The sequence below is a fragment of the Thalassophryne amazonica genome, chromosome 17 (genome assembly GCF_902500255.1).
Source record: "Thalassophryne amazonica chromosome 17, fThaAma1.1, whole genome shotgun sequence".
NCBI lineage: Eukaryota > Metazoa > Chordata > Actinopteri > Batrachoidiformes > Batrachoididae > Thalassophryne > Thalassophryne amazonica.
In genome coordinates, this window is record NC_047119.1 from 66,803,600 (window position 1) to 66,822,852 (window position 19,253).

The 19,253-nt window shown below is 40.4% G+C and overlaps 1 protein-coding gene across 6 annotated transcripts in view; it reads right to left on the reverse strand.

Moving 5' to 3' along the window:
- The window catches only part of sptan1 (spectrin alpha, non-erythrocytic 1), a 118,444-nt gene that overhangs the window by 80,301 nt on the left and 18,890 nt on the right, over positions 1 to 19,253 (reverse strand). For 4 of the 6 annotated variants that reach the window (XM_034191683.1, XM_034191682.1, XM_034191680.1 and 1 more), the window contains 17 exons: positions 18,764 to 18,908; positions 18,509 to 18,663; positions 14,668 to 14,803; positions 14,402 to 14,503; positions 13,992 to 14,129; positions 11,638 to 11,748; positions 11,297 to 11,374; positions 10,994 to 11,149; positions 10,248 to 10,452; positions 9,831 to 10,012; positions 9,447 to 9,690; positions 6,526 to 6,648; positions 2,690 to 2,907; positions 1,897 to 1,989; positions 1,632 to 1,766; positions 578 to 726; positions 254 to 310 (listed from right to left, as the gene is read on the reverse strand). In XM_034191683.1, the coding sequence (XP_034047574.1) occupies positions 254 to 310; positions 578 to 726; positions 1,632 to 1,766; positions 1,897 to 1,989; positions 2,690 to 2,907; positions 6,526 to 6,648; positions 9,447 to 9,690; positions 9,831 to 10,012; positions 10,248 to 10,452; positions 10,994 to 11,149; positions 11,297 to 11,374; positions 11,638 to 11,748; positions 13,992 to 14,129; positions 14,402 to 14,503; positions 14,668 to 14,803; positions 18,509 to 18,663; positions 18,764 to 18,908 (2,427 nt within the window). The remainder of the gene's footprint in view (positions 1 to 253; positions 311 to 577; positions 727 to 1,631; positions 1,767 to 1,896; positions 1,990 to 2,689; positions 2,908 to 6,525; positions 6,649 to 9,446; positions 9,691 to 9,830; positions 10,013 to 10,247; positions 10,453 to 10,993; positions 11,150 to 11,296; positions 11,375 to 11,637; positions 11,749 to 13,991; positions 14,130 to 14,401; positions 14,504 to 14,667; positions 14,804 to 18,508; positions 18,664 to 18,763; positions 18,909 to 19,253) is intronic. The other 2 variants (XM_034191685.1, XM_034191684.1) reach the window with 1 other exon arrangement.

The following is a 19,253-nucleotide window of genomic DNA, read 5'->3' on the forward strand; positions in this document are numbered from 1 at the left end:
TGGATGTATTTTCAGACTAGAAATATACACATACTTTTGCAGACAGTAAAAAAAAAAACTACACAATTAAATGGCCTGGGATGAAAGGGTCAAAGATGTGGTCACATGAACTTCTAATCCACTGTGGGATAGAAGAAGAGGGTGATGCAGACAAAGTCAAACTACATAAGCGGGTTTTTTGGGGAGAGGAGGGGCTGCTGATGATGTTATCACAATCACAAGAACACGCAGAAGGATGCTGGTTCCTACTCACAGCTCTTCCACCTGCTTCATGCGCACAGAAACGCTGCAGGCCTCCTTGGTGACAAGCCTGCAGATTTCGCAAGGCAAACGCCGCGCAAGATAAAAGTGATTAAATACAGCAAGAAGACAGCAGAGGAGACAGAAAGAGGAGAGGGGCAAGGTCATTAATGTTAAGAGAAAACCAGAAATTATGGCTTGATGGCAGCAAAATAGAAAGTTATAGGAAAGAAAAGAAATGAGAATCAAGTGCAGCAGCTAATAAATGTATCAGAATAGGGAAGTTGGTAAACTACACGGATTCAAATTTACAGAAGCTCAACTGTGGCTTTCTTACTGATTCTCGATCTGCTCTTGGCGCATGGCAATGCTTCCGTGCTCATCCAGCAGGTTTTCCCTGGAGGAGGACTGAGTGGGATCCAGTTTCTTCACGTAAGCAGCAGGAACAAATCCCTGGCGGTCGTTCACCTCCACCTTCCACCAGTCCTGAAGCACACAAGAAAACATTGATGTTATTAATCAGAATCAGAATTTCTTTATTGTCCTGTGAATGGAAATTAGTGTTGCAGCAGGAGCACACAAAAGACAAGGTACACACTGATAATATTAACAGTGAGAATAAGACCCAATTAAAAGTCTAAAATCAGACATAGTAAAAACAATACAATAAAAAAAACACCATACACAAAATCACTATCAAATGTTCAGTCCAGAGTTCATGCCAAAACTTTCAAAAAACAAAAACAAACAAACAAAAAATAAAACTACAAAGTATTACAAAAAGTGCAATGTGTGGATGTGCAAATAAGCAATAGTAGTGCAAGAAAAACAAAAGCACCTAAGGGCTAATTGCCATTAAGTAATAAAATTGCACTGGGGATAAACGAGACCTGAAATCTTTTAGTCCTCCTCATAACAGCCCTTAAACGACGACCTGAGGGCAAAAGCTCAAACTCTTTATTCGGTGGGTGATTAGGACAATCCAGAATAGCTGTTTAACTCATCACTAATCACCATTATGAAGTTAGCACTTTGAAAAAATTAAGTGACACAAAGTTGCTGTGACACTGGTTTGTGTTGTGGTCACAGGTGTTGCTTCCTGTTAACTTATAGGTGAAAGTTTCAATCATCTCACATTTCATTCAACACAACCAGGTATCTGAATCTGTCACAGCTCTCAAGACTGCAGTTGATTTCAGCATTCGCCTTCACAAATAGATGGCCCAAAGTTTCTGGAACAGTGTTACAATGAAGTTTCTCAAACCTTGAACTTTCTTAGACTGCATCTAAGTGGCTCAGGGTGTATTCAGTGAGTTGTGTAAATGCCAGAAACAAATCTCATGATGCAATCAGTGTGATACTGAGTCTTTTTTTTTTTTTAAACACTGTACCTTGTTTGTGCTGTTGAGCAGGGTGAGGACGTCACCCTTCTTCATGGTAACTTCACGGGGGCTCTTCTCCTGGTAGTCGTACAAGGCAAGGACCAGCTCCTTGCCAGTCTCATCATCAGTTGGTGCAACTTGTTGCTGTTTATTTCAAACAGTATGCGTCACTCAATGAACCATGTTTAACCATAGAAGTTATACTATCTAACCTCCTGGGATTCCTAAACAGTCTAGCATACGGAGGCTTGTCATGCAGTAATTTTGGGTTTACCCTGCAGGCCTGGGCCTGTTCCTTCAGGGCCTGGATACTGCTGCCATATGCACTCAGGTCAGACATCAGAGCCTCGTGCTTCTTCAACAAAGCCTGTAGAAACAATTCACCGCGTGCATGTGTCACAAAGCAGATACAGTGCAGACATGACAGAACTACATGAAAGTAAAGACAGTATAAAGTAGACATTTTCCCCAAAATGCGCCTAAAAGCTCTTTCTGAGGATGGCATGATGTAAAATACTCGAATTTTTGGGTGTTAGTGTTTGTTGTTAACATGTCGCAAGTTCTGCAGCTGTGTTTTAACCGCAGAGAGGACACTCACTGACAAGGCTGGGTAGGATTACTTTGAAAGAATACATGTGGATTACATGTATGCATGTACATACATTTGGATTAGTTGTAATCTGATTACTTTTGGATTACATTTCAAAGTAATCCTACCCAACCTTGCTCACTGAGACACTCAGAACAGACTTTGAATGTGGTAAATTTTATATCTTCAGTCCACTGATGGTTTTGCCTCAGCCCGAACGCAGCCTTCTGGCAGTCCAATTGATGGAAATCTATCGTAGTGATGGAGAACTTTAATCCCCGTAAAATTCTTCTGCACAGCACTTAGAGCTGAGCAACTATCATAAATGCTCCAAAGCCTTTATGATGAAATCTGATGAGACAACAAGCATCAGCAACAGATCAAAAGGTGCTCTGATCCTGTGTACTGATTAGCCAGTTATGCACTGGTGGCAGACCCACCCACAGTGAGCATCTTTGTTATATCCCTCATTTTGTACCTCAGCAGAGTCCTCATCCTTGCCATAGTCTGTGCTCCCCACAATGGGCTCCTTCTCCCTCATCCAAGACTCTGCCTCATTAGCATCGGCAAAGTACTGCTGTGCCTGGAGGGAGTCCTCCAAGTCCTGTCTCCGCTGGGAGGCCTTGCCCTTTAAGGAGTCCCAACGCTGATGTAGCTCAGCCAGTTTGGCTTTCACATCATCAGCAGCAAAGTGTCCTGGGAAACCACATGTAAATATTTATTAAACATTTGGCCAATATTGTGCTCTCTTGAAAGGACACTTAATAATGTTGAAGTTATCTTTAATGACATCTAGTGGCAAGGTTTCACATTGCAGCCCATCTGATACATTCTTCAAACGGACACTGGGTCAGAGGAGCACCTTTCCTTACATAGGCTGTATGTAAGCATGCTCATGATTGGATTTCTATGTAACAGAGCCATCTAAGTTTGTATAGATCACAAAATGGATTTGGCTAACACCAACAGACTAGCAACTCCAAAAATAACACACTCACATTAAAACTAAAGGGGGATTTTTTTTTTTTTTTTGCAGAAGCACATCCAGACAAATGGGAAATCAGATCCCCATTGGGCGAAAAATATCAACCTTTGATAAATGGGGACCTTTGGTTATTTACGTATTTATTTATTTATTTTTGGAGACACTGATTTTGAGTTTTTTTTTTTGTTTGTTTGTTTGTTTTTAATCTTATTGGACAGGTAAGTAACATAAATGGAAAACTTGCAGAAACGCTACTGTGAATGTGTTTTCATCTGCTCAAGTTTGGTCATTTTATCTTGCCTGCTATCGCCAATCTGTTGTTAACATGGCAAACTCACCTAGCCTATTTTGCAGTCATTGGACCTAACAGAAATAATAGAGAGGATAATTTGAGCTAATTCAACAAAAGTTGGAGGCAAGTAAATTGCTCTGACTGCCATTCATAAATAACTTTACTGGCTACTGTGTCCATGCAACCACACTAGGCATGGGAATCTCATCACTGACAACGATTTGATACGCACCTCGATACACTACGAGTAATATGATACAAATAGTGATACATGACGATACTGACAATACGATTCACCCGTGTTCCCAATTTGATATGTATTTGATGGTCATTCAATTCCTCACAATGTGATACGATGCGATTTGGTGCAATACAATGTGATTCAACATGACTCAAAGAATTTACGAGGTCTGTTAGAAAAGTATCGGACCTTTTTTATTTTTTCAAAAACCTGATGGATTTGAATCACGTGTGGTTGCATGAGCAAACCTTGAACCTTCGTGCGCATGCGTGAACGTTTCCACGCCTGTCGATTGCATCATCTTCTGGTAAGCAGCCTTTGTGTGGGACGTGTGTCGTGCGCTCGGCGTTTTTCCATTCCAAGGAAAAAGACGGAATGACTGGAGCAGCGCCGCATCAAATTTAGCCAGAAACTGGGCGACAGCCAGGTGGAAACCATTCGGATGATTCAGACGGCTTTCGGTGACTTTTCAGTCGTGTGACTATCCGAGAAATTGTGGAAGAGGTGGGCATGTCACAGCATGTCCTGTGAGACTTCAACACGGAGGCGCTTCTGCTCCGCCGTCAGAAGCTTCAGGAAAGAATTTCGCCGCCACTCTTTTCATGGCAAAATCTTCTGTCACAGTGGAATGTACCGAAAAAGTGCTGATGTCCACCTCTTCCGCAATTTTCGGATAGTCACACGACGGTCCCGCATCACCACAGCGTTCACTTTGGAAATGATCTGGTCATCTCAGCATGTTGATGGCCGACCGGAGCGCGGCTCGCTCTCCACCGTTGTGCAGACATCTTCAAACCGGTTGTACCGCTCCTTAATCTGTATGATGCTCATAGCATCGTCACCGAAAGCCGTCTGAATAATCCGAATGGTTTTACCTGGCTGTCGCCCAGTTTCTGGCAAAATTTGATGCGGCGCTGCTCCAGTCATTCCGTCTTTTTCCTTGGAATGAAAAAACGCCGAGCCCACGACACACACCTCACACAAAGGCTGCTTACCAGAAAATGATGCAATCAACAGGCGTGAAACAGTTCACGCATGCGCACGAAGGTTCAAGGTTGGCTCACGCAAGCACACGTGACTCAAATCCATCAGTTTTTTGAAAAAAATAAAAACGTCCGATACTTTTCTAACAGACCTCGTATACCAGTATGGTATAATTTAGTATGGTACTATAGTATTCTTCTTCTTCTGCTTCTGATTCTACTACAGGCAGAGGATTTGTTTTACTCCTGATAAGCAGCAAATTTACCAGATTCAACATTATGGGACAGGAATTGGTTCCTTCATATTTGGAACCTGCTTCATCATACTGTCAGAACTTAAACAGTAAACAGTAAGACAACATCACTCTCAATGAGAGACTTAAAGTGTGTCACTCATTGACAGAGTACTGCCTTGGCAAAAGTAATCTGAGATACTTTTCTTACCAGAGTTCTGCTGGAGGTTTACAATCTGAGGAATATCAGGTTGAAGCAGCACGGCATTCTTTACAAACGACCTGCGTCTTGTGAAGTTTTCCACCTTTTTTTAAAACAGCCAAAGTATCTCCAAACGCGTGATTTAAACGTTTTAGGTGCGTCAAAAATTTCTAACTACTCGCGGACTTTCATTTTGATGTGGTAGAAATGTGCTTTCAGGCTTCCGTCCATGTTCAAAACAAAACGCAAAGCAGGGATGGTGCATTCAATGTGCCTCGGGGGAGAATAATAATAATAAAAAAATTGATGCAAGCATGCAGTGAGCGATGCGATCACGATTTCACCCATCAATTGAACCGATGCACACTGAATGAATCAATACACTCGCATGGCGCATATTTGTATCTAGATACCGATCCGTATCAATTAATCTCCACATTCCAAGAGCATACACTTTGAAAGAGAGGAGCAGTATGCATTCAGCATGATTGCCAACTGTGCTGGAGCATGAACCTCAGCTATCACGTCACTGACGAGAACCCTTATTGTACAACTAATATTATTATTACTACTTGACTAGTACAGTGTTCAGTTCATTCAAGAACAATTGGGAATTTCAACAAAACATTACGACATGAATCTTTGTCAAGAGAGTAAAACACTTCTCATCTGCTGCCTACAGAACAAGCTTGTCACTTATTACACAAGTTACTACACCTGCAGAAAAAAATCTTGTCACTTATTGCATAAGTTACTATGATAGGCAAGCAAGAGACCATCAAGGCCAAAAAATGTCTCCAAATAATAAAAAAAATTCAGTAAAATAAAATTTGTAGCTGCATTATTGTGGTATAGAGAGCTGTGTTGCCAGCTCTGCAATTTTCACAGAAGTAGGTTACTTTTGAAGCATTGCAAATCATACCGCTGCCCATGAGCACTTAACAAATTAATTCTGGTACTGGGTTAGTTTTTGTGTGGCTATTTGGATGACTTTGTTACAAAGACCTGGCAACCCTGTTTGCCATTTTTCCTGAAAGACTTCTGCAGATAAAACTATTAATTGTTCCTCAGTTTGCTGGAATGTGTGTATGTGTGTGTGTTATAGCTGAATTTGCTAGTTTGTTGTTGTTAGTTGAAACCGTTTTGCTATCTGTACAATCTTCATTGGCTCCAGTACACAGGAAAATGTCAGGAGCAGTGTGCATATGTATGGCTGATTTAAACGTAGGTGATCCTCCCACAGGCTATTTGATAGGCTGCAATATGAAAACCTTAATTTATGAATCTGTACCACTTGGTGTCATTGAAACCACCTTTAACATTCCTAAATGTCCCTTCAATGCTCTAATCATAACATATAACAAACTAAAAATAATACCTTCTTCTACCATTGACTCTCCTTTCTGAGTGACAGCTTTAATGCGAGGCTCGTGACCTGTGATCTCAGCCTGCAGTGCCTGGTGCTTCTTAAGCAGGTTCTGGACACCAATCAGATCTTTGCCTGACAAAAACAGAAATTTAACATTTGTAGCACTTAATCACAAACATTTTGCCCATATCAACTGAAGTATAGTATGCCTCCACTGTTAGTACTTCAGGGAGACCATTTAACCGAGAGTAGTGATCTCACACTTGTGTCATAATGGTCAAAGAGGGCAGAAGTTTACTAACATTCCCAACGCATCTTTTCACTAATAAACTTCTCCCACACACCCACAGAAATCAATAAGTGCAACAAAAGTTCCAACAAAAACCTGCAATTTGTTTGCCGAGACCAATACTTGTATGCACTTGCATTTTATAACATCTTGAGCCGATTACAGGTAGACGTTTACAAACATGGGTTCAAAACTTTAAAACTTAATTTCTTCTTAATCTATAAACAACCCCTGGCAAAAATTATGGAATCACTGGCCTCGGAGGATGTTCATTCAGTTGTTTAATTTTGTAGAAAAAAAAGCAGATCACAAACATGACACAAAACTAAAGTCATTTCAAATGGCAACTTTCTGGCTTTAAGAAACACTATAAGAAATCAGGAAAAATAATTGTGGCAGTCAGTAACGGTTACTTTTTTAGATCAAGCAGAGGGAAAAAAATATGGAATCACTCAATTCCGAGGAAAAAATTATGGAATCATGAAAAACAAAAGAACGCTCCAACACATCACTAGTATTTTGTTGCGCCACCTCTGGCTTTTATAACAGCTTGCAGTCTCTGAGGCATGGACTTAATGAGTGACAAACAGTACTCTTCATCAATCTGGCTCCAACTTTCTCTGATTGCTGTTGCCAGATTAGCTTTGCAGGTTGGAGCCTTGTCATGGACCATTTTCTTCAACTTCCACCAAAGATTTTCAATTGGATTAAGATCCGGACTATTTGCAGGCCATGACATTGACCCTATGTGTCTTTTTGCAAGGAATGTTTTCACAGTTTTTGCTCTATGGCAAGATGCATTATCATCTTGAAAAATGATTTCATCATCCCCAAACATCCTTTCAATTGATGGGATAAGTGTCCAAAATATCAACGTAAACTTGTGCATTTATTGATGATGTAATGACAGCCATCTCCCCAGTGCCTTTACCTGACATGCAGCCCCATATCATCAATGACTGTGGAAATTTACATGTTCTCTTCAGGCAGTCATCTTTATAAATCTCATTGGAACGGCACCAAACAAAAGTTCCAGCATCATCACCTTGCCCAATGCAGATTCGAGATTCATCACTGAATATGACTTTCATCCAGTCATCCACAGTCCACGATTGCTTTTCCTTAGCCCATTGTAACCTTGTTTTTTCTGTTTAGGTGTTAATGATGGCTTTCGTTTAGCTTTTCTGTATGTAAATCCCATTTCCTTTAGGCGGTTTCTTACAGTTCGGTCACAGACGTTGACTCCAGTTTCCTCCCATTCGTTCCTCATTTGTTTTGTTGTGCATTTTCGATTTTTGAGACATATTGCTTTAGGTTTTCTGTCTTGACGCTTTGATGTCTTCCTTGGTCTACCAGTATGTTTGCGTTTAACAACCTTCCCATGCCGTTTGTATTTGGTCCAGAGTTTAGACACAGCTGACTGTGAACAACCAACATCTTTTGCAACATTGCGTGATGATTTACCCTCTTTTAAGAGTTTGATAATCCTCTCCTTTGTTTCAATTGACATCTCTCGTGTTGGAGCCATGATTCATGTCAGTCCACTTGGTGCAACAGCTCTCCAAGGTGTGATCACTCCTTTTTAGATGCAGACTAAGGAGCAGATCTGATTTGATGCAGGTGTTAGTTTTGGGGATGAAAATTTACAGGGTGATTCCATAATTTTTTCCTCAGAATTGAGTGATTCCATATTTTTTCCCTCTGCTTGGTCTAAAAAAGTAACCCTTACTGACTGCCACAATTTTTTTTCCTGATTTCTTATAGTGTTTCTTAAAGCCAGAAAGTTGCCATTTGAAATGACTTTAGTTTTGTGTCATGTCTGTGATCTGCTTTTTTTCTACAAAATTAAACAACTGAATGAACATCCTCCGAGGCCGGTGATTCCATAATTTTTGCCAGGGGTTGTATTTCATATTATCAAAGAGCACATGTATTAAGGCTGTATGCCAACTTAATTTCTCTATATATTAATTTAAAATAATACAAGAGATTTATTCCAGTTTCTATTCAGTGAGGTTCTGTTGGACCTTTAGAACAAACATTTGTTAATTCCTGAATGTCCATTTGAACATCCTTCCTCAATGATATAAAACTCTGTCTGGTCCCAAGCTTCTTATAACTTTGTATGTAAATGGTACAGTTTCTCATGGTAACAAAATTCTTTGAGATGACGGCTAAAGAGGAAAATGATTTGTGGAGAACCAATATTTTTGTGGACATCCTTTGGATTACTTTTTTTTCCCCTGTGTTCTTATAGGCAAGAAGATAATAGTTGCATACTGAATGTAGACCCTTGGATATTACAGAGTCAAAGGTCCCACAATTAAATCCTAAGTATACCACATAGTCATTCAGAAGGTTTTTAGAAGCAATTCCATCCATTTCTGGAATCTTCTATGGTGGTTAAACAGGCAGTCATCTCTTGGTGTATATAAACATCTCATCCACTGAAAATGTGACCTGGTTAATAAAACTAAAATAAATGTATCTTGTAACTATTATTTTAAAAAAGTATACGGAAATAGTGTCAATATTCTAACTTCACACACATATAGTTTGATAACATGTTTTGGGAAAACTGAGCAACAAAGATTTTAGCCACAGTGTAAATGTACAGCCTCAATTCTAAGTGAGGTTCTACCTCTGTTAGTAGAAGCAGCGATGGGCTCTTTCTCACGGATCCAAGTCTCCTCATCTTCTACATCTCTGAAAAGCTGCTGAAGCCGCAGAGAATCAGACAGTTTCTGCTTGCGTGCAGCCATTGGGTCACGCAAAGACTCATAACGAACTACTAAAGCCTCCTGCTTCTTGCGAATGTTGTCCGCATCAAAATGTCCAGCTTCCTGAAACTGGCGAGCCTGGATTGTTATGCCATCAATACGATCCTGAAACAGCCACAGAAGAATTAATACAACTAGTTTCTAGGTAGCAAAAAATCTCACTGAACACAACATGTTTTAACAGTGAGAGAAGAAATGGATGGAAAATGTGCACATCCTTGGGATGAGTGTCACGGTTCTGCTACCTGATGAGCAGCCACATCAGCCTCCAGCAGTGCATGTTTCTTCTGCAGGTTCTGGACGCTGGTCAGATCTTTTCCATAGTCATCTGAAGCCAGGTGGCCTTCAACCTCATAGAGCCACAGCTCAATGTCCTCAACATTCCTGTTGAACTGCTGCTGTTGATTGGCCTCACGGAGCTTGATGCCTAAGACAGAGCAATTACATTTTCATTAAAAAAAATAAATAAAACAATCTCAATCTCCACATTCCAACCTAACCTTTATCCCAAACAGACATTACTGTCACTTTAATAAATTACCATCTTGCACCTCGGAAATCTTTTCGTTTCACATAGCACTGGCCTTCATTTCGAATTATCACCAGGAGCTACAGGATCTTAAACTATTAAAAACCAACTCAAGCTCCATTCTATGCAGTACCTTTAAGCTCAGTGGCCTCCAGCAGTTTCTTCCACTGGGAGCTGACCTCCTCCATGCGGCAAGCAACCTCATCAGAGGCGTAATGTTTTCCATCTACCAGTTCCTGGCCAGATTTCTGCAGGGCATCGATGCGGCTCTGGTTGGCTGACAGTTCAGCTTCAAAGGCCTGGTGTTTCTGCACTTTGCCCTGCAGGTTGGAGGGATCCTGGTGCAAAGAGAACAGAGGTACAGAGAATGAAATAATGGCAAAGAGCATTGGGAAATAGAAATATTCCATATGGAGGACCGATCTCAGTCCAGAGCTTTGGTAATTTAGAACAGAATAGCTCTTTGTCATTGTACAACTGGGAATTAGAAAAAGCATCTCCCTTCTACTACAAAATAAGACACTTTTACAATAGAATAAATAAAATAAAATAAGAAATATGTAAAAATATGTAAATATGTACGCAAACATGTCAGCGAAAGACATGACAGTGGTAGGTATAAATGTTGCACTTGGTTGGATTGTTTTTTTGGATTTGGAACCTGTGGGGCAGGTCACACTTGTGCATTCAAGAGACTGACTGCTCACAGGTAAAAACTGTCTTTGAGGTGATTTATCCAGCACCTGTGGTTTCTGAATCTTTTGCCAGAGGGTAGGAGACAAAAGAAGCTCTGGCCCGGTGCGACTGACCCGAGCAGATCTTCTTTACTCTGCTGAGAACAGAAGGTCTGCTCAGATCAGTCGCATGATCAGGATTTACCTTGTAGGCCTCATCTGTGGCAGTCTTCATCTTCTCGTTTATCCAACTTTTGAGCTCATCAGAGTCCCTGAAGAATTGCTGCAGGTGGAAAGAGTCCTCCAACGCAGCACGGCGAGACTGAGCGCGCTCATGTAGGGCATTGCGGCGGCTGAGAAGCTACAGAAGAACAAGACACCATACTTTTTGTGAGTTAACACTAATTCTAAAATCACGCTACTGCCTTAGCCATATGGTTTTACACATTAGTATTTGAGGTGGCTCGTAAATTTTAGGACATTTCTGAAGGCCAACAGTGGTACTTACAGCATCTCTGCGCGTAGCCACGTCTTCTTTGGCATAGTGGTTGTTCTGAATTAGTTTGGTTGCAAACTCATCCAAGGCCTAGAGAAAACAGAGAGATTAAGATTTTTTTTTATTGTTTTAGATGGTTGGCTCTGACTGATAGTGAAATGTAAATCCCCCATGCAGTATGAATAAGCTTCTCCCTTGCACAGTTGATGGTGGAATACAAGCTTACCAGTAGGGCAATTCTATAGTAATGGAATTACAACAGCAGCAAAATCTGGACATATGGCATCTAACCATGACAGATTAGCTCAGATTGTAATTCCGTTACCGTAGAATTGCCCAGTAGAAAAACTTACAGTGATCTTCTCTTCTTGAGCACTAAGTGACTTCTCGAAGTCCTCATGTTTCTTCAGCAGTGCTTCTACACTGTCCAGGGAGTCTCCAAGGTCTTCATTCAAAAGAAAAGCCTGCGCACCATATACACAATGTTAACAAAAACACAGGAATGGTCTAATGTCCTGCTAACATGTGAAAGGTCGTAATCACTGTATCTAGGCATGTCATCGCAACACTGTGACCAAAAAATGCAGCACTGTCCAAAATGTTTAGGCAGATTTAGTCAATTATATAAAAATACTGTGCATCTACAACCCCTGGCAAAAATTATGGAATCACCGGCCTCAGAGGATGTTCATTCAGATGTTTAATTTTGTAGGAAAAAAGCAGATCACAGACATGACACAAAACTAAAGTCATTTAATCATTAGTGATCGATCTCTGCTCCCCTCCACAGCATGTCTTTTTCCTGGTTCTCTCCCTCAGCCCCAACCAGTCCCAGCAGAAGACTGCCCCTCCCTGAGCCTGGTTCTGCTTGAGGTTTCTTCCTGTTAAAAGGGAGTTTTTCCTTCCCACTGTAGCCAAGTGCTTGCTCACAGGGGGTCGTTTTGACCGTTGGGGTTTTACATAATTATTGTATGGCCTTACCTTACAATATAAAGCGCCTTGGGGCAACTGTTTGTTGTGATTTGATGCTATATAAAAAAATTGATTGATTGATTGATTTCAAATGGCAACTTTCTGGCTTTAAGAAACACTATAAGAAATCAAGAAAAAAAAACTGTGGCAGTCAGTAACAGTTACTTTTTTAGACCAAGCAGAGGGAAAAAAAATATGGACCCACTCAATTCTGAGGAATAAATTATGGAATCACCCTGTAAATTTTCATCCCCAAAACTAACACCTGCATCAAATCAAATCTGCTCGTTAGTCTGCATCTAAAAAGGAGTGATCACACCTTGGAGAGGTGGACTGACATGAATCATGGCTCCAACAAGAGAGATGTCAATTGAAACAAAGGAGAGGATTATCAAACTCTTAAAAGAGGGTAAATCATCATGCAATGTTGCAAAAGATGTTGGTTGTTCACAGTCAGCTGTGTCTAAACTCTGGACCAAATACAAACAACATGGGAAGGTTGTTAAAGGCAAACATACTGGTAGACCAAGGAAGACATCAAAGCGTCAAGACAGAAAACCTAAAGCAATATGTCTCAAAAATCAAAAATGCACAACAAAACAAATGAAGAATGAATGGGAGAAAACTGGAGTCAACGTCTGTGACCGAACTGTAAGAAACTGCCTAAAGAAAATGGGATTTACATACAGAAAAGCTAAACAGAAGCCATCATTAAAACCTAAACAGAAAAAAAACAAGGTTACAATGGGCTAAGGAAAAGCAATCGTGGACTGTGGATGACTGGATGAAAGTCATATTCAGTGATGAATCTCGAATCTGCACTGGGCAAGGTGATGATGCTGGAACCTTTGTTTGGTGCCGTTCCAATGAGATTTATAAAGATGACTGCCTGAAGAGAACATGTAAATTTCCACAGTCATTGATGATATGGGGCTGCATGTCAGGTAAAGGCACTGGGGAGATGGCTGTCATTACATCATCAATAAATGCACAAGTTTACATGGTATTTTGGACACTTTACTTATCCCATCAATTGAAAGGATGTTTGGGGATGATGAAATCATTTTTCAAGATGATAATGCATCTTGCCATAGAGCAAAAACTGTGAAAACATTCCTTGCAAAAAGACACATAGGGTCAATGTCATGGCCTGCAAATAGTCCGGATCTTAATCCAATTGAAAATCTTTGGTGGAAGTTGAAGAAAATGGTCCATGACAAGGCTCCAACCTGCAAAGCTGATCTGGCAACAGCAATCAGAGAAAGTTGGAGCCAGATTGATGAAGAGTACTGTTTGTCACTCATTAAGTCCATGCCTCAGAGACTGCAAGCTGTTATAAAAGCCAGAGGTGGTGCAACAAAATACTAGTGATGTGTTGGAGCGTTCCTTTGTTTTTCATGATTCCATATTTTTTTCCTCAGAATTGAGTGATTCCATATTTTTTTCCCTCTGCGTGATCTAAAAAAGTAACCGTTACTGACTGCCACAATTTTTTTTTCCTGATTTCTTATAGTGTTTCTTAAAGCCAGAAAGTTGCCATTTGAAATGACTTTAGTTTTGTGTCATGTCTGTGATGAGCTTTTTTTCTACAAAATTAAACAACTGAATGAACATCTTCCGAGGCCGGTGATTCCATAATTTTTGCCAGGGGTTGTACAACAAACGACTGGCTATAATATTAACAAAGAAAAAAAATTACATTCTAATTAATAGGAAAAATCATACACCAGGTTACCTCTTGCTTGCTCATCCAGTTGTCAACTTGCTCTGTATCCCTGTAGAAGAGCTGCAGGTCCATGCACTGCTCATACTGCTGCCTGCGAACTTCCCACAGCTCCAACAGAGATTCCTTCTCCTCAGCGAGGATACCCAGCTACACAAAACACACCACATTAAAAGCCTACAATCAATCTCAACTCACGGTACCACCTTTTCTGGTCAAAATTAGCATTTGACCATCATATTGAGATACTCATCTTAAACTGTAATTTCAAAATATGCTAAACATTAAGTTTTACATTTTTGTTGTACACATGTACCCTCCTTAGCCAGAAAATAGATAAAGCAAAGGTATATGTTCTGTGCCAAAATATCACACTAAATGGAATAAAAGTTCCATTTATTGGGATACAATCACAGCCTCACCTTTTCCTTAACTTCCTCAGAGGCGTAGTGGCCTGTATTGAGTAAAGCCTGTCCAGCTTCATCAGTGGCTCTGAAGCTGTCCTCATGGGCATCAATCTCTCCCTGGTCAACACACACAGATTTATTATTCCCACAAACAAATGCAAGGTCGAGGTAGTATTTTTTTTCTTATTAATTCTACTTTTAGAGAAGGAATGTGAACATGAACCTCAAATGACAAAATATTCTCATGGAATCAGAAACTCGGGTGAGTGCGGATAATTTACCTTATGCTCTTGGTGGCGATCAAGCAGAGCCTCAGCACCGGCCACATCATTTGCAAGTTCGTCAGCATTGATTAGGGCCTTCATTTCAGTTACCCAGCTTGTCAGATCCCTGAAGTCAGCAGTAAAGCGCTGCAGCCTAAAAGGATTGTCAAAAGTGGACAGAATTTGTGACATCATAATCTTGTTTGCTGTTTGTATTTTCATTCAGACTAGGACTGAAGCAGGTTTTCTTATCAAGATCTCAACTATAATTTCTTTTAAAAGCACAACATGTGGTGCAGAAACCACACATCTCTAGCCAGAGGTGGACCGCATATACAATCAAAGAGCACTGGTATGAATTTGCCCTAACAGAAGAACTTTGACTATACCATGTTAACTGACACAAACAATCTTCACCAGACTTCAACTGGGAAGCAGAAGAGCAGCACACACAGCTTTCTCAGACTCACCACCAATCTGTGAGAGCTCCACCTCAGAAGCTAGTTTTGTGTGAGTGTGAGTGAGAGAGAATTTTGTGTGAATATTGTCACCATACAAATTAATTTCTTCTTTTTTCTGTGGCTCTCTGAACATATGTGTGTAGCTCAGCACTCAATTAAAAACACACCTGACAATGGAAGCACTTACACCACAGACAAGTGTGTGTGTGTGTGTGGGTGGGTGGGGTGCACTGTGTATATTTTGGTTTGGAAATCATTTAATTTGGGGGGAAACAGTTGTGTAGCGACTTGTTTTGTAGATGCACCAACAGTATATCTATTCATGTTGGCCCCGCCTATGTCCTGTTGTAGCTTGGCAGACAATTTGAATTGTTATTCTTCACTAAAACAATTTTTTGCTGAAGTAACAACAATGAAAGTTGTCACATGGTTTCCACATTGCAACCACTACTCATACAAAACATTACACTTATACGCCACATGGTGGCAGTACGTTTTGGTTAATACATGGAGCTGTATATGAGATCAGTGCCAATGCTGCACACTAAACGAAAACGTCCCTTCATGGACAGCGACATGAAGTACGACTTGATGAAGTACCCAGCTGTTAAAGCATTTTCAATGGAGATTCGCAACTGAACACATTCAAAAAAATGCTCGCAAAATACATGTTAAAATGCCATTTTGACCTGGATATCGAGCCAGTAAAATTAAATTACATTATGTCAGGAAAGTATTAAACTTACTCTGACACACACACACATTCCCAAATATTAGTGTTGAAAGTTACACGGATCTGCGCTGTTACACTACGCTGCTAGGCTGAGCTGCTGCTGTGTTCAGTGCAGCACGGCTCCTAAAACCATTACAATACATTTTCATATATTATATATACATATATATATATATATATATTTTTTTTTACACAATTATCCTTTACTGACCGAATTTCAGTCATGAAGTCAGTGGTGTGGGTACACATCTCTATGTGTGGGTGTGACTGTGAGCGGCACATGGCGGGTTATTATAATCTCAATATTTTAAAGGTGCAAAATAAAAAATAAAAAATCCCTAGTCTTGTCGAACAATTTTAATCACTAACGACAAGTATTTTAACTAGACATTGGTCTAGCAGTGGAAAATATCAACTAGACATAAGTGAAGAGTTAATGCTCCGTGTCATCGGGCAACACAGGTACGGCAGGAAACATACAGCTGTTTATCATCCAAATATCACAGACAAAGTGACAAGAAGAACCAAAACCACTTACTTGTGGAAGGAAATATTGTCTCCCTTGTTCCTCCGTTTGTGGCTTTGCCAACATGCGCAGCTTTCCGGCATATTCCACCTGTTTCTTGACAAGACTAAGTAAACCTCTGTGCACGCAAATCACTAACTTGCCCGGAATTAAAATGGCGATCACGCCACCTTGTCGGCACACGGCTCAGCGCTACTGCGCTCTCTAGTTCTTATATACAGCTCCATGGGTTAATAACTCCTGAACTGAAAGATAAATTCAGAATTCAGTGTTCATTATTTATGGTACAGACCATTTCTTTCTGTCAAATTTTCCATTTGAATTGTTTGACACTGTTTTTGCTACTCCTACACTTTTTGTTCAAGCTTCACAAAGTGTGGCATATACGTGGGTAGGCTGAAAAGTTCTAAGGCTCCCCATGAAGGAGTAATGCATTAACTGCATTATAGTGAGCCTTAGAACTTTTCAGCCTACCCTCGTACAATGTTTGAAATAAGCCACACAAAATCATCAAATTGACTTTTTATATTTTTTGTTGTTTTGCTAGAATTCCCTGCCAAATTTGAGTGGGTGTGGCTTATTTCACTAAATGTGCTGTAGCTCACAGACTGGTGTCCTGTCCAGGGTGCACCCTGCCTCACGTCCTGTGACTGCTGGGATGGGCTCCAGCCACCCGTGACTCTTAACTGGAGTAAGCAGGTATAGAAAATGGATGGATGCTGTAGCTCACAAACAAATTACTCTTTTAAAAATCAAACTGCGGATATGATCAATATGAATGTACACAAAACCCCACCTGATGTGGGTGCTATCACCACAACCATAGACCTTTGGCAACAACTTGTGAACCCTTTGTTATCTGGATTCCTTGGAAGTTTCTACATCTAGCCACACAGGCCACGCCCATTCCAACCTTGAATTTTTTTCCTGGCATTTTACTAGTCCTCTGACAATTTATCCTCAATCTTCACAAAATGTGCCACATATAATGTTTGAACCAATTGAAATAACACTTAACAAATAGATTTGTGATACACCGCCCCCCCCTCCCCGTACAACTGGTGGACAAAGTTGAGTGGGTGGAGCTTATTTAACTAAATCTGCTGTAGCTCATGAAAAAAATACTGTACTGAAATCAAACAATGTGGACTTTATCATTACAGACTTGTGGAAAATTGACATATCAAGTGACCTGAAGGGGGTGCTATGACCACCACAGTGTACTTTTGGAAATAACTACTGAATGGAGCCACCAACCAGAGAGAGAACAGTCAGGCAAGAGAGGAGGTTTATGGAAGTTGTCAGGTTGAACATGTAGATAGAGGGACAGAGGAAGATGCATGAGAGGTGAGATGGATTATTGACTGGAACAAAAACTCATGGGAGTACATGGCAGAACACCAAGAACTGATTCCACTCATTAGATTTGAATGTCTTTATACGAGTCTGCCACTCCACATTGATCAATGTGAAAATTCTGCAAAAGGTGTCTGGACCCCCATCAATCACCACTTGAGGCCATTCTGTTTCTATTTATTGCAGTTTTGTACAATAAGTGTTCTTAAAATACCCCTGCATTGTATAAAATAAGTGGTAGTAACCTGGTTAACAATACAGCAATAGTTGCCATCCAGCTGCACTTATAATGAAAATTTAAGAAAAACAAATATACTGTGATGTAAACTATGACCATCTGTGCTTCAAATTACAAATGCAAAATAAATTTTAGAGCCCTGCTGTCCAAAACTAATTAAATGGCAGTGACTGAGGATGTGTGGTAGTCACCCAGTTGGAAAACAGCATATTTTGTTATATCTTGCTGTTGTGTTGCAGAGTTTGTAACCAATGTAAAAACATGCTCAAGGGTGTTTACATAAAAATGTCATGAGAAAATTCAGCAGTCAGAAAGACTGTATGCTCATTTTACTCAGGAATGCATTTTTCATGAAGTACTGCATATATGTCAGTATAAATTATATAAAACATTGCCTATGTTTAAGATGTAATATCAATTTAAGTTTGAGGATTTATACTGCAATCTTCTCCTCTGGCTGCCAAACCCTCAGAATTTGGTGATGGTTAGTTCCACATAAGTAAACAATGATGCCTACAAGACAGTACACAGACGATTTGGTTTACCGGTAGGAGTCATTCAAGTGTGCATGACGCTCAGCTGCCAGAGTGCGAATCTGTTCCCAGTTGGTGATAAGTTCATCCTTCTTCAGGTGGATCTGGGAGGCATTTTGAGGATGTGTCTCCTGTAAACGCTCTGTATCGCCACCAAGTGCATTGACCTGGTTGAAGATGATAAGCAAGTTGAGATTAAAATAAAATTTACCTTCACGACACTATTTTAAAGGTTTGGGCACACTGTAAAGTGTCACACTGCTGCACCTTGTCCTCCAAAGCTGCCAGATCTCTCTCGAGCCCCTCATGTTTGCGCAGCAGAGCCTGCACACTGGCAAGGTCACGGCCAAAGTCATCAGAGGCCATCAGCTGCTCCTTCTCTTTGATCCAGCTGATGGTCTCATCCACGTCCCTGTCAACAAAATCATTTACAGTTACTCAAAAATAATGTCTGATGTGCAAAAACATCAATCTAATTAATAATGTGTTCACATTTTAACACACACACACACACACACACACACACACACACACACACACAATGGGTCGACCGATTATCGGTCGGGCCAGTTATCGGCGTGAATATTCAGCAATTTTACGGATATTGGTATTGGCCATTTATACCGGCTGATATGCCGATATGACAGTTTATTTTTGCGGCGCTGCATGTAGCGACTCACTGGTCCCATAGTTCCACCTTTATGCCCATATTTTTGGCTGTATGAGTAATGTGTTCCTTATAATTTGCTGTTATTTA